The sequence below is a fragment of the Peromyscus eremicus genome, chromosome X (genome assembly GCF_949786415.1).
Source record: "Peromyscus eremicus chromosome X, PerEre_H2_v1, whole genome shotgun sequence".
In the NCBI taxonomy this organism is placed as follows: Eukaryota; Metazoa; Chordata; class Mammalia; order Rodentia; family Cricetidae; genus Peromyscus; species Peromyscus eremicus.
In genome coordinates this window covers 101,014,039-101,035,744 of record NC_081439.1, presented here as the reverse complement: position 1 = coordinate 101,035,744, position 21,706 = coordinate 101,014,039, and the positions used below count along the sequence as shown (strand labels likewise).

The window sequence follows — 21,706 nt, the reverse complement described above, 5'->3', positions numbered from 1 at the left end:
TGTGGCTTTGACATTTACACTCCAGTTCTTTTCCACTATTCTGAATCATGGCCAGGGACTAGAATTACTGTGTGGGCAGGTTGATTGTCTTCTTAAATGCTATGTTGCCTTACAGCTTGGCTTTGGATCATTCCTTGGAATCATCGGATCAAACCTTATTGAGAACAAGCGGCAGATGGTAAGTTTTCATCCTTCTAGTAAGCTCAATGTTTATGTGGATAAGTAACACATCTCTTAAGCTTGTGCAAATTTGTCCACAAAAGAAATTGTTACTTCACCTTTTCCCCTAAGCCTCAGAGAACTGATATGGGACTGGTTTGCATCTTGCCCAGTGTCTCCTCACTGACTTACCCAATCTCTAAGCTTTCTCCTTCATTCTCAAAAGAATACTTCATGAGGCTGTTCAATCAGACTGCTGTTCTGGCCTAGAATGCCTGTAGTTCTGTGGCATACAGTACTGCAGCCCTAAATTATTGTTACTTTTGTAGCTTCCTTATAGGTTACATAATCTTTTGGAAAAGTTTTCACAAAGGGTTTTTACCTTTTAGGAGATTTTAGTCTAGGGGACTTCAATTAAGAAAACAAGTGTAAACTGGGCATGGTGATGCATGCCTCTAGTCCTGACACTCAGGAGGTTGAGAAAAGAGGGTCAGGAGCTCAGTTCAAGATCACCTTTGAATACTTCTTGAGTTCAAGGCCAGTATGAGCTACTTGAGACCTTGTCTCAAAACCAAAAACCAAAACTAAAAAGAGAAAGAAAGTAAATGTACTTGAGACATAGATCAGACAAATTAAAATTATGAAGTCAATCTACAATATCTTTGAGTCTTTGCCATCCATAGTTCAAAGCCAAGTGGGTTGTAAAGCTGAGAGGAAATATCAGTATTTAACAGAAGGAGAGGTTCACTATCCTAATGGGATCCCCCAAATGCAAGCTGATGTATTTTCCCGGCTGAATTTTGAGAAGGCTTCCTTGAGGGCAAGGGGTAGAATGGATAGGCTGAATTGCAAGCATAGCACAGTTTTATAGAATTACAAATCAGGAAGCCTGGTGAGTGGTCAGACGCTGGACTGATCAGACTCCCTGTGGACAAGTCTTTGTGGCATCCAAACTTTGGCAATGGGGTCTGTTTAATATCAAGCTTAATCAAATGATGTAATAGCTCTAGGGACCGAACTCTAACCATGCATTTCCCCCAGCTGCCAGGTAACTTCTAATAGTTTCTTCTTCCATTTTACCTGGACTTCATCCCTTGCCAGTTGCATTTGCACTTTGGGCTTGACTTATTCAAAACAATGGGGGGAGCTTTAATTGTAGAGCTGATCATAGCATAGCTAAGAATGCCAATTTCATGACGTCGTTCATCCATTATTTACCAATTATCTGCAGTGCTGTGAAGTGAGATTTATGGAGAGAGGTTTCTGAACAACTCCCAAAGGAGATAAGTATTTCCTCTCAGCCTGCTGAAGTAGGTGAACCCTAGGGTACCCTTGGCTTTGATTTTTTCCCTTCTCCCTGGGGGAACAGCTTGATGCCATGTTATTTCCTCCTCTTTCTCCCCAAAAGCCTCAAGAAAGAAAAATGCTGATTCCAAGTAATTCAGAGGGTCAACCATGGCAGATTGTAGGCTCATGTATCATGTCTCCTTGTCCTTGGAGACATTCTAAAATTGTGATGCCCCCACACCTTGGGTTGAAGCATTGTCTTGGTATTAGAAGACATACTTTAGGAAAATTTGTTATCTAATGTGATTAATGAATTTGACAATCTGGTTTTGTTTTTTAAAATTTTCTAGCTAGGTATGGTGGTGCATGCCTGTATTCCTAGCCTTTGGGCGACTGGATCAGGAGTTTAAGGCCAGACTTATCCATAAAATAAATTTGAGGCCAGCCTGGGCTACATGAGGCCATGCCTCATAAAAAAGAAAGAAAATTTTTACATATACCACACAGAATGTATCCATTTCAGAGACTTCAATCCTTGCAAAATCTCTCTGACACTTAAGTGTTAGTAAATTGAATGTCCCCTTTCTTCAATGACGTAGAAGGGATGTAGAGTTATGTAGGACCCAAGAATCACTCTTGTTATCATCAGTGTCCACCGTGTCATCAAGCAGCAGAGTTAGGGGGTACAAAAAACGAAGGACTAGGAGTTGCTGGGCACTAGTTCTTCCGTAGACTAAGTAGAGACACTGGACACACTGTTTCCCTTCACTGTGCCTCCATTTCCACATAAATAAAATATAGGGTTGGATTACATGATGTCCAAGGTCCAACATTTTTCTGAATCTGAGGATGGATGGGCTATGCAGTCAAATTCCTTCATGGACAGCATGCTGGATACCAGCAAGCTTCTTTGTTTGGTGCTCACAGAATGAATTTATGAGCTTACCCTGAAAATTTATACAAATACTGCTTCAGTTGCCCCTACTCTCCCTCCCTGCCTACCGCAATGCCCACTCATCCTGCATGACTTAAAAAAAAGCATCCCCCATCAGTGAGTGACAGACTAGAGTTCTGCTTTGACTGGCAGTCTCTGGGGGATTACCTAGTCTCCAAAAGCAGCAACAGTGGAAGGCTAACAGACATGTTTCTTTTATTCCCTCCTGCAGCTGGTGGCTTCTATCGTGTTTATCAGCTTTGGCGTGATTGCAGCTTTCTGTTGTGCCATAGTTGATGGGGTCTTTGCTGCCAGACACATTGTGAGTATTATTAGCCTCGAGTTGAAGTAATGCGCAATGCTACAAACTCCCAGTGAATGTGTACTTGAGTGCTTTGAGGGGCACACATGAACAAGGGAGAAGGAAGCTCTTCTTTCTTCAGTAGCTGGTAGTCAAGGTGAGAACATCAACGAACAGTTCAAGCATCTAGAAAACTGGGTGTAAACTGGTAGAACACACCCCAGGTGCCATAGTGGTACCTGCAGTTTATAGTGTCTTGGATTCCAGAGCATAGGGAAGGCTTCCCAGTGGCAATAGGGATGGGCATAGCCTTTTGGAATGTGAAATTTGGAAAGGCAAAGACAAGGGCATGGGGTTAGGGGATGGTTTGGAACTAGTCGTGAAGGTAGGGATAGAAAAGCAGGAAGTCATATGACTTCCTGGAAGCAATAAAAGTGTCCAACCTCCTACCCCCATTCAACAGCTACAAGAAGAGACCACGAGGATAAAGTTACCTTTCTCAGATACCCAACTAGTGCTGTTCCTGTAACAGTGGTTGGAATGTAGTGGCGTACTTGGATGTCTGGAGAAAGATTAGTGCTAAAGCCTCTACTGTGAGTCCTTCGGCCCAGGTGTCAAATGTTTCCCACTCTGCAGAAGCTATGTAAGGGCCATTTTCACTCCTGACCCCTGAATGTGTGCTTCTTATCTGGAGAACTCTGGACGAAGAGCATGCCCACTGAGCTCTCTGTAAAGGACCTTGCCCCCTTTGAAACTCAGTTCTTTGACAATTCCAGGCATGTATATAAATACATCCTGGTTACTGTCTCCATCCCTCCTCTTTTACCCCCCTCCCACCCCTATTAACAGCCTCTCCTCCCTCCCTGTCTCTTTCCCAGATTCATGAGTTTTGAGTTTGTTTGTGACTTTGTTTAATTTGTCCAGGGACATCTGGGTGACCATTTTATTGGGACTTTGCATTGTAACCTGGTGGAATCAGGAATCACCAATGAGTACATAACTGTAGGCAATGACACCCCTTTTACTGAATTTAAAAATAGGAAATAGTTCAGCAATATGTCAGGGCGTCCTGGGACTCTGTTGTATCCATGCCTGGCTGTTAATGGGCCCACTCTTGTACATACCCAGAAAAGTCATCCATAATTGTTGAAAAATGTGTATTTTTCCCTGAAGATGGCACTTTGCAGCCCCTTTCCATAGCTTCTAGCTCTTACATTTTTTTCTGACCCATCTTCTACAATATTTCCTGAGCCTTGGAGGCAATGGCATCAATGTCATGTTTGGGGCTGAGCACTCAACTGTCACTGATTCTCAACACCTTTTGCAACTGTAAGTCTCTGCATTTATCACAGTTCACTAGAAAGAAAAGCTTCTGTGATTAAGGCTGAGAGTGATAATTGTCTATTTGTATCAACATATATATTTAGAAGCTGGCTCAATGCTATGTCAGTTTAGCTAAACAATGGAATTAAGGTCTCCCTTAGGGCCCGTGACTTCTCTCACCATGAACTTTTAAGCAGATTACAGTACGAGGTATAGATTCCCTCCTATGGGTTGGGCTTCAAATCCAAATAGAGAGTGCTTGATTACCACACTTAGCAGTTCTCACTAGTGGGTACAACATGCCCGGCAGGTTGGTATTACAGTTCATAGTGTTCAAAGCTGGGTAAGACTATTACCGCCCCCCCAGCAGCTTACATAGTGCCTTTTGGCCCTTGTCCTTCTTACCATGTTCTGTTTCACACTGTTCCCAATTTCTGGCCCAGGAACAACTTTTCCATTAATCATAGTAAGCATACTTAGTGCCTAGAACACATCATAATTTTAGGGCCCCACAAAAATGCAATTATTTCTTCTCAAATAAGAAGAAAAATGGTGAACTTTTAGGTTGAGACAAAAAATCTGGCACATACCATAAATATATTTGTTTTTATACCAATGCAGTCATAAAACATACTTTAAAAATACTTTTCAGTGGAAGAAGGGGACTAGAAAAATGAAACAAAAGAGGCTTGGACATAAGAAATCGTTAAGCAGCCCTAATGTGGTTCGAAGACCAAAATCAAGAGTGAGATGCAGCAACTCCTAAGCTTCCATAGCAAACTCAGTTTTTCAGCTGAATTAAACTTGAAAATGAAAATGTTTCATGAACTATTGGAAATTATGTTTTCTAAAATAGTTGATTTAGAGCAAAATTAGCTTATCAGAATTTTCTGTGAGTCAAATGGCGTGTTGCTACATTTTTGTCATTGGCTAATTGTTAAGGTCATTCAAAGACATATCAAGACATTTCAATTGGAGCTCCTTCTTGAACTCTTCTTTCAGACAGAAGAACCAGCCCATTATTTGCCAAGATCAAAGGATCTCATTATTGTTAATGCCATCACCAGCCTCTGAAATACTAGCTTAGGAAATAATCTGGGTAGGGAGAAAAATAAGGTATGGGAAAGAGATGCCCTTTCTCTGATTTGTTTTGAGAGCCAAGAATATAAATATTATCCCCTCTACCAGACTTAAACATTTTGGTTTCAGCTGAGAGGAGTCATCTTTTTTTCCCAAATGATATATTTTTGATTCCTAAATGATATATCAGTAATTATTAACGGTTACAATTTTGTAGCCTAACAGCAATTGTGGTGGTCTTTGCATATTACTCACTGCATATATACATGTTTTTGTAGCATTGGTTGCAGTCAATCATAGTGTGCATGCTATTTTGTATTCATTAGGAACCATCTTAATAACACTAATTCCTTGTTTTTATGTAGTACATTAAGGTTTTCAATGTGTCTTCACATCTATTATCTTACTTGAGACCTACAGCAATCCTGTGAGATATGTAGGGCAGGCATTATTATTCCCATTTGACAAGCAGTACTCACTCAGAAACAGTCTCCATGGCAACATAGGCCTAGTGGCTCAGAAGCCTATAGCAGATTTTATGACATCATGAGCTAAAATGGCTTCCTTTTCTTTTTTTTCTTCCACTCATAATGTTTTAAAAATTGATTTACTAAAATATAGTTTATATGCTGTAAAACTCACCTATTTGAAGATTATAATCCAATATTTTTTAGTATATTCTCAGTTACATGGAAACACCACACACTTTTAGATTTTTTTCATATCAAAAAGAAACCCTATATTCTTTGTCCATCATATCTCTCCATCCTCCCTAGCCCTAAGCAACACTTCTAATAGCTATTTCTATTTTAGAAATTTCATACTAAAGGAACTCTATAATATGTGGACATTATGATTGACTTCTTTTATTTAGTATAATGTTTTCAAGGTTCATCCAGGTTACATCATGGATCAGTGCTTCATTCCTTTTTATGGTGCAATAATGGTACACTGTATGAATATTGTAGGGGGAGTTTTCTCAGTCCTGCCTAGCCCCACGGTCCAGACAAATCTCTCCCACCCAAGCTCTTGTAGCCTCTTATAAAATAATCACTCAGAGGCTTCTATTAATTATAAATGCTCAGGCTTGTTACTAACTAGCTTTTACATTTAAATTAACCCATTTCTATTAATCTAAGTATTGTCACGTGACCGTAGTGTTAGTGGTTTGCTGGCATGTTGCTCCTTGGGCAGATGGATGGCGTCTCTTCTTCCCACCTGTCTCTTTCCTGTATCTCTGCCTGGATTTCCCACCTGCTTCTAAGCTGCCTTGCCATAGGCCAAAGCAGCTTATTTATTAACCAATGGGAACAATGTACATCCACAGAGCACAGAAAGACATCCCACAGCAGGATATACCACATTTCGTTTGTCCCTTCACCAGTAATGGACATTTAGGTTGTTTCTACCATTTTACTATTATATACGATGATGTAGTTAACATTTGAGCACATGTTTCTGAATAGTCTTATTTGCATTTTCATTTCCTTTCCACTTAGGAATGGAACTGCTAGGACATATGATAACTGTGTTTAATTGTTTGAGGAACTGCCAGACTATTTTCCAAAGTGGCTGTACTGTGTTATACTCACCAGCAATGTATTAGAATTCTGATTTCTTCACAGCCTCACCAGTTTTCATTATTATCATCTAATTGTGCTAGTGAGTGTGAGGAAGTACCTCATTATGGTTTTGATTTATATTTCCCTTATGGGCTTTTAACATTTTGGATTATTGGTTCAATGAAAGGCAATGGTGAAAAAAAAAATTCCAAGCTCTATTGACTGAGAAGTTCCTGTGAGTACAGTTTTAGTGACTTTTCCCTTTGACGTAATGATACCTTGGCAATAGCAAGTTAAGGACAGGCTTAGTTTTGCTTCCAGTTTGTGGCACTGCCCCTCTGGCAGAGAAGGCATGGTGGCAGCGACCTAAAGCACGGGTTACATTGCATCTGCAGCTAGGAAGCAGGAAGGAGAAATGCTAGATCTCAGCTCACTTTCTACGTTTCAGTGCGGGACACCAGCCCAGGGAATGGTGCCACTATTATTCAGGGTGGGTCTTCTCGCTCCATTTAACCCAACCAAGATCATCACTCTCAGTCGTGATCGCATGCTAACCCAATCTAAAGGATTTCTCACAAATATACCCAGAGGCTTGTCTCCAAAGGGATTCCAGAGCCTGTCAAGTTGATAACCATTAACTATCACAACAACCTACTCATCTCTAAGTCTTACAGCCTTTTGTATGTTCTGAAATTGGTTAGTTGTACTGTAGCATTATATACAACAAATTTCGATGGCATCACAATGCTGTTAAATCACAGATCCTCTAGCTGTCCTTCTGTCCCAGAAGTCAGGTCACACTCTCCTGCAGTCTCTCCCTCTCTCTCCCTGGGCAGAAAGTTGGTAAGGTGTACTGTGATCTTTCTGAGTTACTCCTCTCTCTCTTTCATCTGTCAACAAGTCCAGCTCCCCCTGATTCCAAGACCTAAGACAACTCAGATTATAACTTTACTTTTATCAGTGCTTACGACTTCTAGCATATTTTACATGATGTGGAATTTATCCCCACCCACCAGAAAACCTGTAAGAGTCAGAAACTCTTTATCCTACAGAATCAAATGATCTGTGTCCCTATAGGACCCCATCATGGCTGCCTAAGACCATGACACTACCCTTACTAATGAACATCTCTTTTGAAGGATAGTCACAGCTTCCTTTCTACAAAGCTGCCTTCTTTTAATATATGTCATAAGGTAAGGCTGGATACATCTTCAAGAAAATATTTCTTCTAGCCAGGCGGTGGTGGCGCATGCCTTTAATCCCAGCACTCGGTAGGCAGAGGCAGGCGGATCTCTGAGTTTGAGGCCAGCCTGGGCTACCAAGTGAGTCCCAGGAAAGGCGCAAAGCTACATAGAGAAACTCTGTCTCGGAAAAGCAAAAAAAAAAAAAAAAAAAAAAAAAAGCAAAAAAAAAAAAAGAAAAGAAAATATTTCTTCTAACACTGAACCTGCCCAAGGTTCATTTGGCAGTTGTCATTGGCACCCAAATCATTTTGGGGGAAGGGGATTATTCCACAGTCACATTTATTGGACTACTTAATGAAAGTCACATTTAGGTCCTAGCCAACTTGAGTGGGTTAAAAGCCAGCCTGCCCTGTTGGTAAGGCCCTTTAATATCATCTCACCATATTTCTTTGACTTGAGTGAATCTAAACTTTTCAAAGACCTAATAATTTCTAATGCATCTCTCTAAAGTGTGTTGTTCTTTCTTTTTCTTGTTTTGGATCCCCTTTCCTTCTCCATCTCCCTACCTATGGTCATTCATTAGCTGGAAAAGTCACTTTGCTCTCTTGGTCACAATTTCTTTCTCTTCCCAGGGAATATAATAGAAATGTACCTTTCAGGGTTAGAAAGAGAGTGAAATTAAGCAGTAGGTATGAGCATGCCATCTAATATATATAGCAGTAGCCTTTTCCATCCCTTCTTGCCAAGGTTGGCAGTCCTTCAGGCTAAAGAGGTTGCAAGCTCAGGCTCAGTGACCTCTTCTCACCCGTGAATTGCCTGTTCTTGCCCTTCTTCTGGGAGATTAAGTGGAGAATAGCAGCCAGACATAGCTAGTGGGCAATCATCTTGTATGCCTGTCTTTATTTAAGGGCAATAGCTGAATGGCTTCTGCAAAGCCGGTCACAAGGCTATGGCCAGCACCATGGTCAAACCTTTCCTTGAGCACAACAATAATGAGTCTGCTGTTACTCTAACATAGAAAATAAATCCTGTCAGTTGTGAGCATGAGAGTCTGAATTCCTTTCTAGTCTGACTCCAGACTGAATTAACAGCAATGCATTTTTGTAACACTGAACAGCAAAGAGAATTATGGAGCATGAGCTAATGGAAAGCCCAAGGTCACTGATGGGGTCACAGAATAGAAGGCAAGAGGTACTCAATGCCAAGTAAAGGGGATTCTAAATCACAGGTATAGGGAAAAATAACCATCAGGATTGGAACAAAGAGAAGTGAGGGCAGAAGGGGAAAGGCAAAAGATAAATTCATTCTGCCTGGGGACTTTGAACTAAACCCCTAAGGCCATTTTGCACAAACCATTGTCTTATGCCAGTGTGACTTTGTCCAAAGACCCTTACTACACAGGGATGCTTAGCATCAGTTCTGGAAATGACTGCATCTTCTGGTTACAACTTTCCAGGCATCTCTGGCTTCCAACCTTTGTTCCTGCAAGCTTCATCAGAAAGCTGGCCAAGCTAACAGAGTAAATCAACCGTCCTTGATTTCTACATTAATTTTTTGTCTTTGCCTTCAAAGTACATTTTAAGCTCCCTGGCTTTATCTAAGTTGTGTAGGTGAGTGAAAATGTCTCGTAGTTCAGTTGAATTAAAATCTACAGCTGACTAGGTAGTTGCCCATCCTCCAGCATCTGGCTTCTTCACCTCTTCTTTTTGCAAAGGCTGTGGAAATACCTGCAGGGAGCACAAGTCAACCAGCCCTTATCTAGTCCCCAGGTGATAATGAGACTTCATAGGTGAAGCTGAGCTCTCTCTATTTAGAAGTGTAATATTGCAATAACCTGGAGTTTTGAATCTTGCTCCCTAGGGACTGTTTGCAAGAAGACAAAGCCTAGAAGTAAAAGAAAATCAGAGAGGAAATTTCAAGAAACTCATTTTTCAATCAATCTTCCTGGTTTCTCATTAAGTGAAGTAGTCCAACAGAAAGCGGTTATTAGAATGATTTTGTCTGATCCACACATTCTCAGCCCTCTCTCTCATAGACAACTTTAAGAATTTAACCCAACCTACTGCCTCCCCCCTCTTTGTGTGTGTGTGTGTGTGTGTGTGTGTGTGTGTGTGTGTGTGTGTGTGTGTTTTCAAATCTTTTATTAGCAGGCAGGGCTCTTGGTATTTTATTTTACAAAACCAAAACCCTTTCGGCTTGGTGTTTCCCTTTATAGGATTTGAAACCACTCTATGCTAACCGGTGCCACTATGTTCCCAAGACATCCCAGAGGGAAGCTGAGGAGGTGAGCCACAATGACGCTGCATGTCTTTACCTCATGGGAAAGTCCCTTGTTTTATCTGAAACGACCTTTCTTAAAAACTAGACTTATTCATTTTATTATTTTACTTGTATGAGTGTTTTGCCTGCATGTATGTATGTGCACCACATGCGTACTGGAGTTACACACAGTTAGTTATGAGACACCATGTGGATGCTGGGAATCGAACCCTGTCCTCTGCAAGAACAAGGGCTCTTAACCGCTGAGACAACTCTCCAGCCACGAAACACTCTTTCTATATTCTTTCTTTCCACAGGCCTAAGGCTTACTGCTAGATGTCTTGAGCTGTTTATTCAGTGGGTCAAAACACAGTGGTACTGAGGACATGTCATGGATTGGAGCCTCAGGAGGCCTAATCAGATCAATTTTGTTCCATGGCCACAGGCTGCCTCTCTGACACCAGCCAGTAGTCTCTCAGTGTGTGTCCTTTCTCCATCTCTGCCGATGATGATTCAGTTGCCTGGTGCTCATCTCAAAGAAGATATGAAGTCCACCAGGACACTAGGCCTATGCTGAGAAGGCAAAGCATGAACCCCACATGTGGGAAGGGTCTGGAGGCCGAATCAGGATAACTCAGCACTCTGTTCTATCTCAAGGTTCTAAGGAGACCCAGATTGTTAGTCCGGCCTTCTCATGATACCACTAAGAGGCCAGCCGAATAATCTTTGAGTAGGCTCAGGAGAGTATTTTTTCCTGTTTCATACTCCCTTGTGTTCCATGTTGCTTCAGCTAGAGGCATTAACAGTGATAACATTGGTGGTGAGGCACTTTGATTTCAGCACGTCATAATCCCATCCCAACCAATGGATTCCAACATATGAAATTCTACCTGTTTCTGGGAACTCTGACAATTTGGCACTCTGTTAACCTCAAAATGAAAGCCACTCACTGTGAGGACACACCCAAGAGTACATTAGCAGCACAAATTGGACTCTATAGGGGGAAAAACAAAGGATACAAAGTTGGGATGGTAGGGAAGTGGGGAGGGATCTAAGAAGAGTTAGAAAAAGGGGTTAACAGGATCAAAATGAAATGTATGAAATTCTCAGAGAACTAAAGCAAATTACAAAAATAACATTAAAAGATAACACACATGTGATTGAAAAAGAAAAAAAAAGAAGACAAATGGGGGCAAAATGGCCACTACATCACACAAATTCACGGGGAGCCACTTTACATAAAACACATCATGAATGGTGTTCTTGGAGTTAGACAAAGTCTAACTCACAAGGATATTAAATGCTTTTATTATGGTAGTATCATTCACTTCCCTCCATTTTTGGTTAGCAACCACAAAGTTGCCATTTTTCTAATTGTTCCTGGGTTAGAAGGAGGAATAAAATGTGTGTGTGCTAACAGCATATCAAAAAGGCAATAGGCACTTGGATGAAGGGCCCAGTATGAAGGAAAGTGCCTATTTCCTATGACTATTTCTGCAACAAAGCCAAACAAATGTGAAAGTACTTTACTACACCCTTAGAGGGAAGGGAACTTGAAAATTTTCTTGTAAGCAAGAGAAGGCAAATGCAGATTATTCCTTATGTTTTTAGATTTGCAAAATGTTCTTTAAACTCTAAAAGTGTAAGACTGTTACAGCTATCCTCTCGATTTCATTGCGATAGTTTTGTGTTAATTTGCCGACTGCACAGATATTCATAATGGTTTCCATAAGTTTGCTTGTAATCCTGTTTCTCTTAACTTGATTTTTCCCATATAAGGTCATAACTTCCTCAGCCAAAATTGCTCCTTCTACAAGGGCTTTGAGGAACCTTACCCAGGCAGTTAAAGAGGTATTGTTATACTTCAATGCTCATGTAATGACCCCTCTGCATTCACTTCTACCAGATCCTCTTTTTATCTCGTGTCCCGATTTGCTCACCCTTCATATCCTCATCCCCTAATACCCATTTAGTATTCCATATACTGTTCCATCTGTTCTTCCTCTTGTCTACTGCCACCCTTTATGAGTGGGGCACTAGGGCCTGTGCCTGGGGCTGGACACAATCCCAGCTCTATAGGTGCTTGCTTTATGCACAAACAGAGCTACCTCTCTGCTTAGCCTCATCTTTCTTTTGCATGGGTATGCTTATGTCCCAGCCATCATTTCTGTCTCCGTCAGTCACTAACTCACGTTTCACTCAGAGGACCACTCCTCCCACCCAGTGCTAGCTTCTCCTATTGTTGTTTTGTGTCTTCAGGTGAACTGCCCTCAACTTAGCCGTGGACTTTGCACACCTCGAATCCGGGGCAACACCTGCTTCTGCTGCGACCTCTACAACTGTGGCAAGTGAGTGTGGTGCCATGGACACAGTAGTAATTGTTTGGCCATGTTGGGTGCTAGGAGAGCCAAGGCTGGTGAAGGGTGTATGGTGGGAATCATAGAATTAAGGGCTAAGGGTCTGCCACAGATTCCACCTAACCCGCCTTCTCTGTGCAAGGCATCACACTGGCTACTTTTGCAAACTTCATCTCATTTAACGTTCTTTACATTTCAATTTTGCCTATAAAGTCTGTAGAGTCATTAGCACGTCAAAGATAAGGAAAGTGAAGCTTAGAAGAAATACACAATTGGGCCGGGCGGTGGTGGCGCACGCCTTTAATCCCAGCACTCGGGAGGCAGAGCCAGGTGGATCTCTGTGAGTTCGAGGCCAGCCTGGGCTACCAAGTCAGTTCCAGGAAAGGCGCAAAGCTACACAGAGAAACCCTGTCTCGAAAAACCAAAGGAAAAAAAGAAAAAAGAAAAAAAAGAAATACACAATTGACTAAATACAATAGAACTTGAAAATGGAAGTAGGACTCAAACCCAGCACTATATCTACATTCAACATCATCCAACAAATGTTTATTGAGTACCTTCTCGGGACCTGGACCTGTTCTACACACTGAGGATTATGCAGTGATTAAAACAATCTTTGTCCTGTGGAGCTTATATTCTAGCAGGGAAGAGAACATAAACACACATAATACCTAATATAATGTTGAGTGTGATTAGAGCGCTAAAGAAAAATGAATTAGGAAAGGTAGACACCAATGAGGGAGAAACTGTGTACACAAAGTACATATGGGATGTCTCTTTGTGAAGGTGACATTTGTGAAGGGACCTGAATAAATCTGGAGAGCAAAACAAGAAGATACCCAAGAAAAGAGTTTTCAAGCAGAGAGGACAGCAAACTGCAGAGGCTCTGAAGCAGGGTTGGTACTGTTCCAACTCTCTGCCTTCCAGTTATATCTCCACCAGTTCTTTCTTTCGAAACAGGTGATAAGAATACAGAGTTCATGCTTGTAGGAAAGACAATGAACAATTGATACGCGAACATAATTTAATAGTATAGTGAGGATCAGTGGACATAGCAAGGACCCTGGTGCCCTAAGCAAATGAGGGACAAAAGATAAGGAGGAATTTAGGATACAAACTAAAACCAGGTAAAGGTGGGGAAGATATGCTTACAAGTTGTCAGGAGGTAAGAAGTGCAGGGAGCTATAGAAAAATGCAGTGGGTGGTGAAGGGAAAGCAGGAGCCAAGGTCAAATATTAAAGAACCCTTTGGCCTTGACCATGTAAGCAACTGGGAGCTATTGGAAGTACACAGCATAGGAAATGAAGTTGAACTGGCAGACACTCCAGACAGCTGGGATGCTGGAGAGAATGAGACCTAGACCAAGTTGGTTTAGCAGCAATGGAAAGCAGGAAGTATTTTTTGTTTGTTTGTTTTTCAAGACAGGCTTCTCTGTGTGTATTCCTGGCTGTCCTGGAACTCAATTTGTAGACCATGCTGGCCTTGAACTCATAGAGATCCACCTGCCTCTGCCTCCTAAGTGTGGGCCTAAAGGTGTGTGCCACCACCGCCTGGCAACAGGGAGTATCTTTTAAAGAACAATTTAGAAGGTGGAATTGGCAGAGACGTGTGAGTATGTGATAAAGATTATGAGCGAATAGCCCTACATATAGGCTGTTGTTAGATAATGCTTGTCTATGCATGACTGTTTTCAGACTTCGTGTAGGAGAGGTGAAGGCCAAAGGAAGGAGGGAGGAAGTAGCAGAGGATCTAGATGGAGAGGCCTTAGAGGGCAGTGGTGTACTCCTACACATTCCCTTGATGTTGATATTCTGAAACTGGTTTCTCTGGTCTGAGGATTGAAAACTGACAGGCTGGAAGTGGAAAGAAGCACGGGAGAGCTCACCCTAGACCTTTATGATTTTTGCTAATACCAGTCTCATTTCCTTGAAATATCTGGCAATAGAGAAAGAGAAATTTGAAAGCACAAACGAGGTGTAAGGATTATCTGGGGTGGACGGGAGATGCATAAGTATTCATGTTGTAATAATAACCAGCATGTATAAAGGTAGTCCCTCCTTAATAGGGATGATTGAGAGTAGGCTATCATTATACTTTTTGAGCTCATTTTTCTGAAAGAAATTGAAGGAACATAAGAGTTGGGATTATTTCTGTTCACTCCCTTGTTATCTCCCCACTCTCTTTGCTACTCTCCTTTCCACCTACCTCTCCCATGCCTCTCCCTTCCTGCTCCATGACCTCATGGAATAGGGCTGGAGGCCGCCAGGAACTGAACGGGGGTCTGGAGAGAGATAAGAAGCTCTCATGCACACACACACACACACACACACACACACACACACACACACACATACACACACACACATACACACACAGGTGGGGGGGGGGGAGAGAGAGAGAGAGAGAGAGAGAGAGAGAGAGAGACAGAGAGAGAGAGAGAGAGAGAGAGCAAGCGAGCTTTGTTTATACAGTGGATATGTTTCAGAAAAAGGATTAGATACATAAAAGGTTACTTAAATGCCATTTATCTGAGCCTATGGGTGAATATTGTCTCCCTATTTTTTTCCAGTGGAGACACAAACTCAACTTATCTTTTTGTTAATCTAAATTTCACCATAGCCGGCTTTCATAAAGCAACTCATGCCAGTGTTGTTTTTAAGAAAGGGATTTGTTAAGAAGTTGTATTAGACTGGACTTACAAAGGGCAGGGGATATGATTCCACTTCATCAGTATCCCCCGCCTCCAGCAAAGGCATGACTAAAGAAAGAACTGAAGAAAGTGGAGACAAGCCGGGCGGTGGTGGTGCACACCTTTAATCCTAGCACTCAGGAGGTAGAGGCAGGCGGGTCTCTGTGAGTTCAAGCTCAGCCTTGTCTACAGAGTGAGTTTCAGGACAGCCAGAGCTGTTACACAGAGAAACTGTGTCCAAAACAAACAAACAAACAAACAAACAAACAATCCACTCCAGAACAAGACAAAACCTTCTTTTCACCAGAGAAAGAAAATATTACATGAGGCAACTGACACAGGTCATGCTGTTCCTAAAGATCTTCAAGCTCGGGAGTAGCTTTAGTCTGCCATGTTTCTAGAAGGCAGACCCAAGTCTGAGTTGCCAGGATCCCAAGGACAAAACCAATGGAAAAGGACTTGCTTACATTTCTATCAGTTCAGAAAGTAGCTATAAGACTAAATAGAGGACAGACTCACAAGGAAGGCAAAGCTTTTTCCTTGACCCAGGTTTTTTTTTTTTTTCAGCCAGAGCCAATGAGAGTTAAATTCAAGGCCTAAATATAGCTAGAAACCAGCATTCTGAGGCTTGGAGACTTTAATTTTGCCGAATGCATATTTGTTTTCCTCACACGAAGCCTATTTTTAATCAATTGCCAGCTCCTCCAGTCCATTTCCTGGAAAGGAGGCCAAGAAAAAAAAAGTGGGAACAAAAACATCAGGCAGTCATTTGTACAGTGCTACAGAAACAGAGTGTCTACTGTCCCCTCGAACCCGCAGACCTTCACTGACGTCATGGGTGGTGAGGTTTAATACCAAACATAGATTATTCCATTTAGCTTTGTGCAGGAAGGTGGCTTTCTCTAGGACACAGCTTCTCTGCAGTGGCCTTTCAGAACGTCTCTTCCTTCCATCCAGTCACTCCTCCTTGGAGAGGTCAAGTCAATATCGCTGGTTTTCAGTGTGTAACCTAAAGGAAATGGAGTGGTTTGTGTACTGCCTCAGCTAGGAATACAGTGATAGAGGACAGCTCACTTCCATTCCTCATTCCCTTTAACAAACCTTTATGGCACTCCTACTCTGTGCCAGGGGCTGTTGTGTTCTATAGAAACTCAGTTTGCCAGAAGGGGAACTTAAAAATAGGGTGAATGAGAGAGGCAGGGAGGAAAGAAGGGAAGGAGGGAGGCAGATAGAGAGAGATAGAGAAGGGGAAGGATGGAGAGAGAAGAAGAGAGGAGAAGATGAATTACCACTCCAAGCTTTCTCTTGGTGAAGAACAGAAAGACACCTTCTTGCTTTCCCCAAGATCAGCTGCTAGTGCCTGTGTTAAGTAGTAATTTGAACACAGGTTGTCTACTTCTTTAGGCCTACCCAGTGAGTGGAGTGCAAGGGAAAGCGAGCCCATATCTAATGAGCACTGTCCTGATCAATGCAATGATAAGGCTTTGCACTCAGTTACTCATTCACTGCGTATTCATCCATGGTCGTTAATATTTCTAGCACTGTTCTAGGCAGCAGGAGAGACATAAAAAAGATGTAATGTGAGAGATGGCTGTCTCTTTCAAGAGGTTACAAGTTTAACAGAGACAGACATCATGGTGGCCTTGGACTTGGTTATATTGTACTACTCAGCATGGAGCAGCCTCTCAATACATATTAACTTAGATGGAAAACTAATAACCGATGAAGAAAAAAGAAAAGACTCTCTGAGGCTATGGGTGTTCAGGGGAAAATCTCTTGCATGGACATTGGAGTCCTTGAGAAGGCCTTGTTGAAACTTTGAGCCAATGGGGGATCTAGACAGGCCAGAAACTGAAGACAGTATCTTCTAGAAGGGAAAAATCTGAGAACTACAGCCTAGCTAGAGTGTGCACTGCATTTTTAACCCAGGTTGTAGCAGTTGAAAATTTGGACAATTTTTCATTTAAATTTTTTTTTATGATATAGTTATGTAGTGTGTGTGTGTGTGTGTGTGTGTGTGTGTGTGTGTGTGTACATGCCACAGTGCACATATACACATCAGAGGACAAATTGTGGAAGTCATCAGGTTTGGCAGCAAGTGTCTTTTCCCATTGAGCATTTTCATCAGCCTTGGATCATTTTTTGTCTTGCTGATAGTGAAGAGCCATGAAAAAGTTTTGAAAAAAAACGAATGACTTTAAGTTTTAGAAAACATTTTAGGAAGATTAACCAAGCATCGCTAGAGTCTGGCAGGAGTGCCTGGCAGTCATGGAGGCCCAAGGGTGAGGGCAATAGGAAGGCAAAAGATATAATTTTAGGGTACATTTTTTCCCAGAAAGTGGACCAAATGAAGTCATGACTCTCAAATAGAAGCAAACCACATTAATTTGCTAAAACATATACTAATATTAACCATTAACTTTCTTTTGCTTCATGGCTTAGTTTTTAAAAATTAAATAGCTGCTGAACCCACTCAAATTGAAACCAACTGTACTCTGGAAAATTGACTACTTTTTTGTGTTTTTGAAGTGCCAAAGATGGAACCAGGGGACTGGTACATGCTAGACAAATGCTCCATATCAAGTCCTGTAGCTTAAGTTCTTCTGCCTGGCCCACAGTCAGGACAAATCTCTCTCACCTGCCAGTCCCACAGCTGCTCAGACCCAACCAAGTAAACACAGAGACTTATATTGGTTACAAACTGTATGGCCGTGGCAGGCTTCTTGTTATCTAGTTCTTCTATCTTAAACTAATCCATTTCTATAAATCTATATCTTGCCACGTGGCTCATGGCTTACTGGCATCTTCATATGCTGCTTGTCATGGCGGCGGCTGGCAGTGTCTCTCTGACTCAGCCTTCCACTTCCCAGAATTCTCTTCTCTGCTTGTTCCACCTATCCTTCCTGCCTGGCTACTGGCCAATCAGTGTTTTATTTACTAACCAATCAGAGCAACATATTTGACATACAGAACATCCCACAGCAAAGTCCCAAATTATTATAGATTTAAATGAACTACTCACAACTCCATGTTGAGGCATGTGTACTTAAAACATTAGTGTCTTTAAACATGTGGTTCAAAAGTCCGAATTATGTTTCCAGACAGTGGCTCTCATAAGGAAAAAATTTTTTTCTACTTGTTATGTGCTAGAGTACTACTTTATACACAGCCTTTTAAATTTTTTTTTTTTTTTTTTTTTTTGGTTTTTCGAGACAGGGTTTCTCTGTGTAGCTTTGCGCCTTTCCTGGAACTGACTTGGTAGTCCAGGCTGGCCTCGAACTCACAGAGATCCGCCTGGCTCTGCCTCCTGAGTGCTGGGATTAAAGGCGTGCACCACCACCGCCCGGCCGGCCTTTTAAATTTTAATGTGTGTGTGTGTGTGTGTGTGTGTGTGTGTGTGTGTGTGTGTGTGCATGCGCGCGCGTGTGTGCGCGCGCGTGCACATGCCATGCATGTGTGGAGGGGTCAGTCCTCACCTTCCATCTTAATAAGGCAGGGTCTCCTAGCTTATTTCTGCCTGTGCTAGCTGGCCTGCAAGCTTCCAGCCAATTCTGGCTCCTCTTTCCATCTTGCCATAGGAGTGCTGGGATTACCGATGCTCCCACATCTGACTTTTAAAATGTGAGTTCTGCAGATAGCACTCAGGTCATCAAGCTTACAAGGCAAGCCTTTTTTTTATATACCAAGCCATCTACCAGGCTTGGTCATGCAACATTCTAATTAGATCTCCCAGGCTCAGAGAAGTTAAAAATGTTTTTGTCAGCCAGGATTCAAATGCAGCTTAGCTCCTGAGTTTACTAGGGTATACTGCCTTCCTATATGTACTATTCACTTACTCTCAGTAGTCGAGAAGGTAGGCAAAGATAATTCGGAGGATGTCAGAAGGTGGCTTCGAAGCCACTAATGTGTCCCTACAACCCCGCACTCACCATTATACATATACCTGCCCTTTTCAAAGGAATTGAACCTGTACAGATGCATCTTTTGGGGGTAATAAGTAATGTGTACACTCTCCTTCCCCACCACCAGTGCCAACTCATAGGAGACACTCAAGGTATGTTGATGAATGGGCTCTTCAGATATGTCCCTAAAGATATTGAAATTCAATTTAAATTCAGATGACTTCAAGTACTCTTAAAATTCTACTCTGAGGGGCTGGAGACACAGCTCAGTGGTTAACTGGAGTTACAGGCAGTTGTGAGCTGCCTGATAGGGATGCTTCAGAACCCAAGGTCGGTCTTCTGCCTGTAACTCCAGTTTCTGGGGATCCAATGCCCTCTGGTGCTTCTGTAAGCTAGCACATACATTCATAACCACACACAAAGAATATAGTTGATACACACAGGCAGACACATGTAAATACACACATTGGTGATTCTGATGTAGTCTGCCCTGTAACCACACTGATTTCAATTCCTTAGAGAAATTGTTTTTTAAAGAATCCTAAGTTAAATTTATTTGTAAACTTTAAAAGTCATTCTTGCATGAATAATCCCTCTCTGGTTCATTTTGGAGATTAACCCTTGATTTTATTTTGGTATTTTTTTTCATTCTTGGTGTTTCAATAACAGGGAAGTCTCATGTAATAGCCTTCAGATGTTAGAGGATTTCATTGTTTGTTTAATTTTAAGCACCATGTTTCACGTTAGTTGCTTTGCATTATCCAGAAGGACAGGGATTTCCATTTAATTCCCTTATCAGGTATTTATGCAGCACCAAATGGGTGTCATGCATGGCAGGTGTGTGAGTTTTTTCCTGAGATATGAACACATGTCTCTTCACCCCAGAAAGAGCAGAGATAGATCAAAGAAATTATTCTACCCAAGTTTAGCTTAGTAAACCAGTGAGTTTATCTTGTCACTCATCCCTCAGCACGAGAGAGATGATTGGTTCTAGCTCTTTCTCTCCCACTGAGACAAAAATCTGTAGATGCTGAAGTTCTTTGCATAAAATGGATACTATAACCTCCACAACCTACACACAGCTTTCTATATATTTTAAATCACCTTTAGATTAATTATAATTCCTAACCCAATGTAAATGTCATGATATGAGGTATTATACTATATTATTTGTGGAATAACAACAGGAAATGATCTATATATGTTCATACAGACCCACACTTTAAATTTTTAATCCATGGCTGATTGAATTTGTAGATGCAGAACCTGCAGAGATTATGTCTTCCGCATATGTATTTTTGGACAGAGAGTACAAATCAGTCTGTATCAAGTAATGTGACTCAGAGTAACTAGGCTGAGTGTGAGCATCTTTAGACAAGGTAGCCGAGGAAGACCTCTCCAAGGACATGATACTCTGAGTTTTGTGTTACAGCTCAGTTTTAGTAGTGCATTAGCACATCGAACTTTTGCGGGGGGGGGGGAGCGCTTTTGAAAGGGGAGGCATTGAAGTCTTTGAAGCCTCAATCGGAGTTCAGCTTTACCACTTATGACTTGACCAAGTTCCCTCCCTGTGCTTCACTTCCTTCATTTGAAAAGTGGAAGTGTAACGACATCTACCTCAGTGGTTCTCAAGCTTCCTAATGCTGCAAACCTTTAACACAGTTCCTCATGTTGTGGTATCCCCCAACCATAAAATTATTTTTGTTGCTATTTCATAACTGTAATTTTGCTACTGTTATGAATCATAATGTAAATATCTGTGTTTTCTGTTGGTCTTAGGTGACCCCTGTAAAAGGGTTGTTTGACCTGTAGGGGGGTCTTTATCCAGAGGTTGAGAACTGCTTCTCTACCTTATAGAATATTGTAAGCATTTGCAGTGTTGACAGGCATTGCTGTGATAATAGAAATTCTTTATAATATGCTCTGTCCAGTCCAATAACCACTATCTACATATGGCTAGGAAACACTTGAAACATGAGAAGAACAAATGCTTGAATTTCAAAATTTAATTACTAAGTAGTCACATATGGCTAGTAACTACCATATTAGACCACCCAGATTTACTGAATTGACATATATGAAATGCTAAGCACTGAGTCTGGTAGATAATGTGTCAATAAATGTCATTTAGTCAGTGTTAGTGATGGTTACAAGAGTCTCTCCAACAGGCAACATTTTTAGACACACACCAATCACACTTTGATTTATTGTTTTGTTGCACACTCCAAGCCCACTGCAATGATACCCCTTACAACAGATCCCCACCTTCCTAGGCATCTTTTTTTCCCTGAGCTACACAGTAGTCAGATCCTGGTGGTGGTGGCAAGGGAGGGAGATTTTCTGCTCCTAGGAGACTGACTGTAGTGTGCTTCTCTCCATGCAGCAGGGTGGAAATCACTGGTGGGTACTATGAATACATTGATGTCAGCAGCTGCCAGGACATCATTCACCTGTACCATCTACTCTGGTCTGCCACCATCCTCAACATCGTTGGCCTGTTCCTGGGTATCATCACTGCTGCAGTCCTCGGAGGATTTAAGGACATGGTAAGAGAGAAAGAGACTTTGCATTTTGCAGTGCCTTCTGTTTGGAGATGGGGAATGACGCTAGGATGTTAAGGGCCATGGAGCTACATAATTTCAAGGGAGGAATCAGAATGTAGCGTATGC

At 41.7% G+C, this 21,706-nt stretch overlaps 1 protein-coding gene across 3 annotated transcripts in view; it reads left to right on the top strand.

Annotated features, from left to right (window-relative positions):
• The window catches only part of Tmem255a (transmembrane protein 255A), a 49,909-nt gene that overhangs the window by 13,705 nt on the left and 14,498 nt on the right, over nucleotides 1-21,706 (top strand). The window contains exons 3-8 of one of the 3 annotated variants that reach the window (XM_059251455.1): nucleotides 116-178; nucleotides 2,613-2,702; nucleotides 10,046-10,114; nucleotides 11,869-11,940; nucleotides 12,349-12,437; nucleotides 21,421-21,583. In XM_059251455.1, the coding sequence (XP_059107438.1) occupies nucleotides 116-178; nucleotides 2,613-2,702; nucleotides 10,046-10,114; nucleotides 11,869-11,940; nucleotides 12,349-12,437; nucleotides 21,421-21,583 (546 nt within the window). The remainder of the gene's footprint in view (nucleotides 1-115; nucleotides 179-2,612; nucleotides 2,703-10,045; nucleotides 10,115-11,868; nucleotides 11,941-12,348; nucleotides 12,438-21,420; nucleotides 21,584-21,706) is intronic. The other 2 variants (XM_059251456.1, XM_059251457.1) reach the window with 2 other exon arrangements.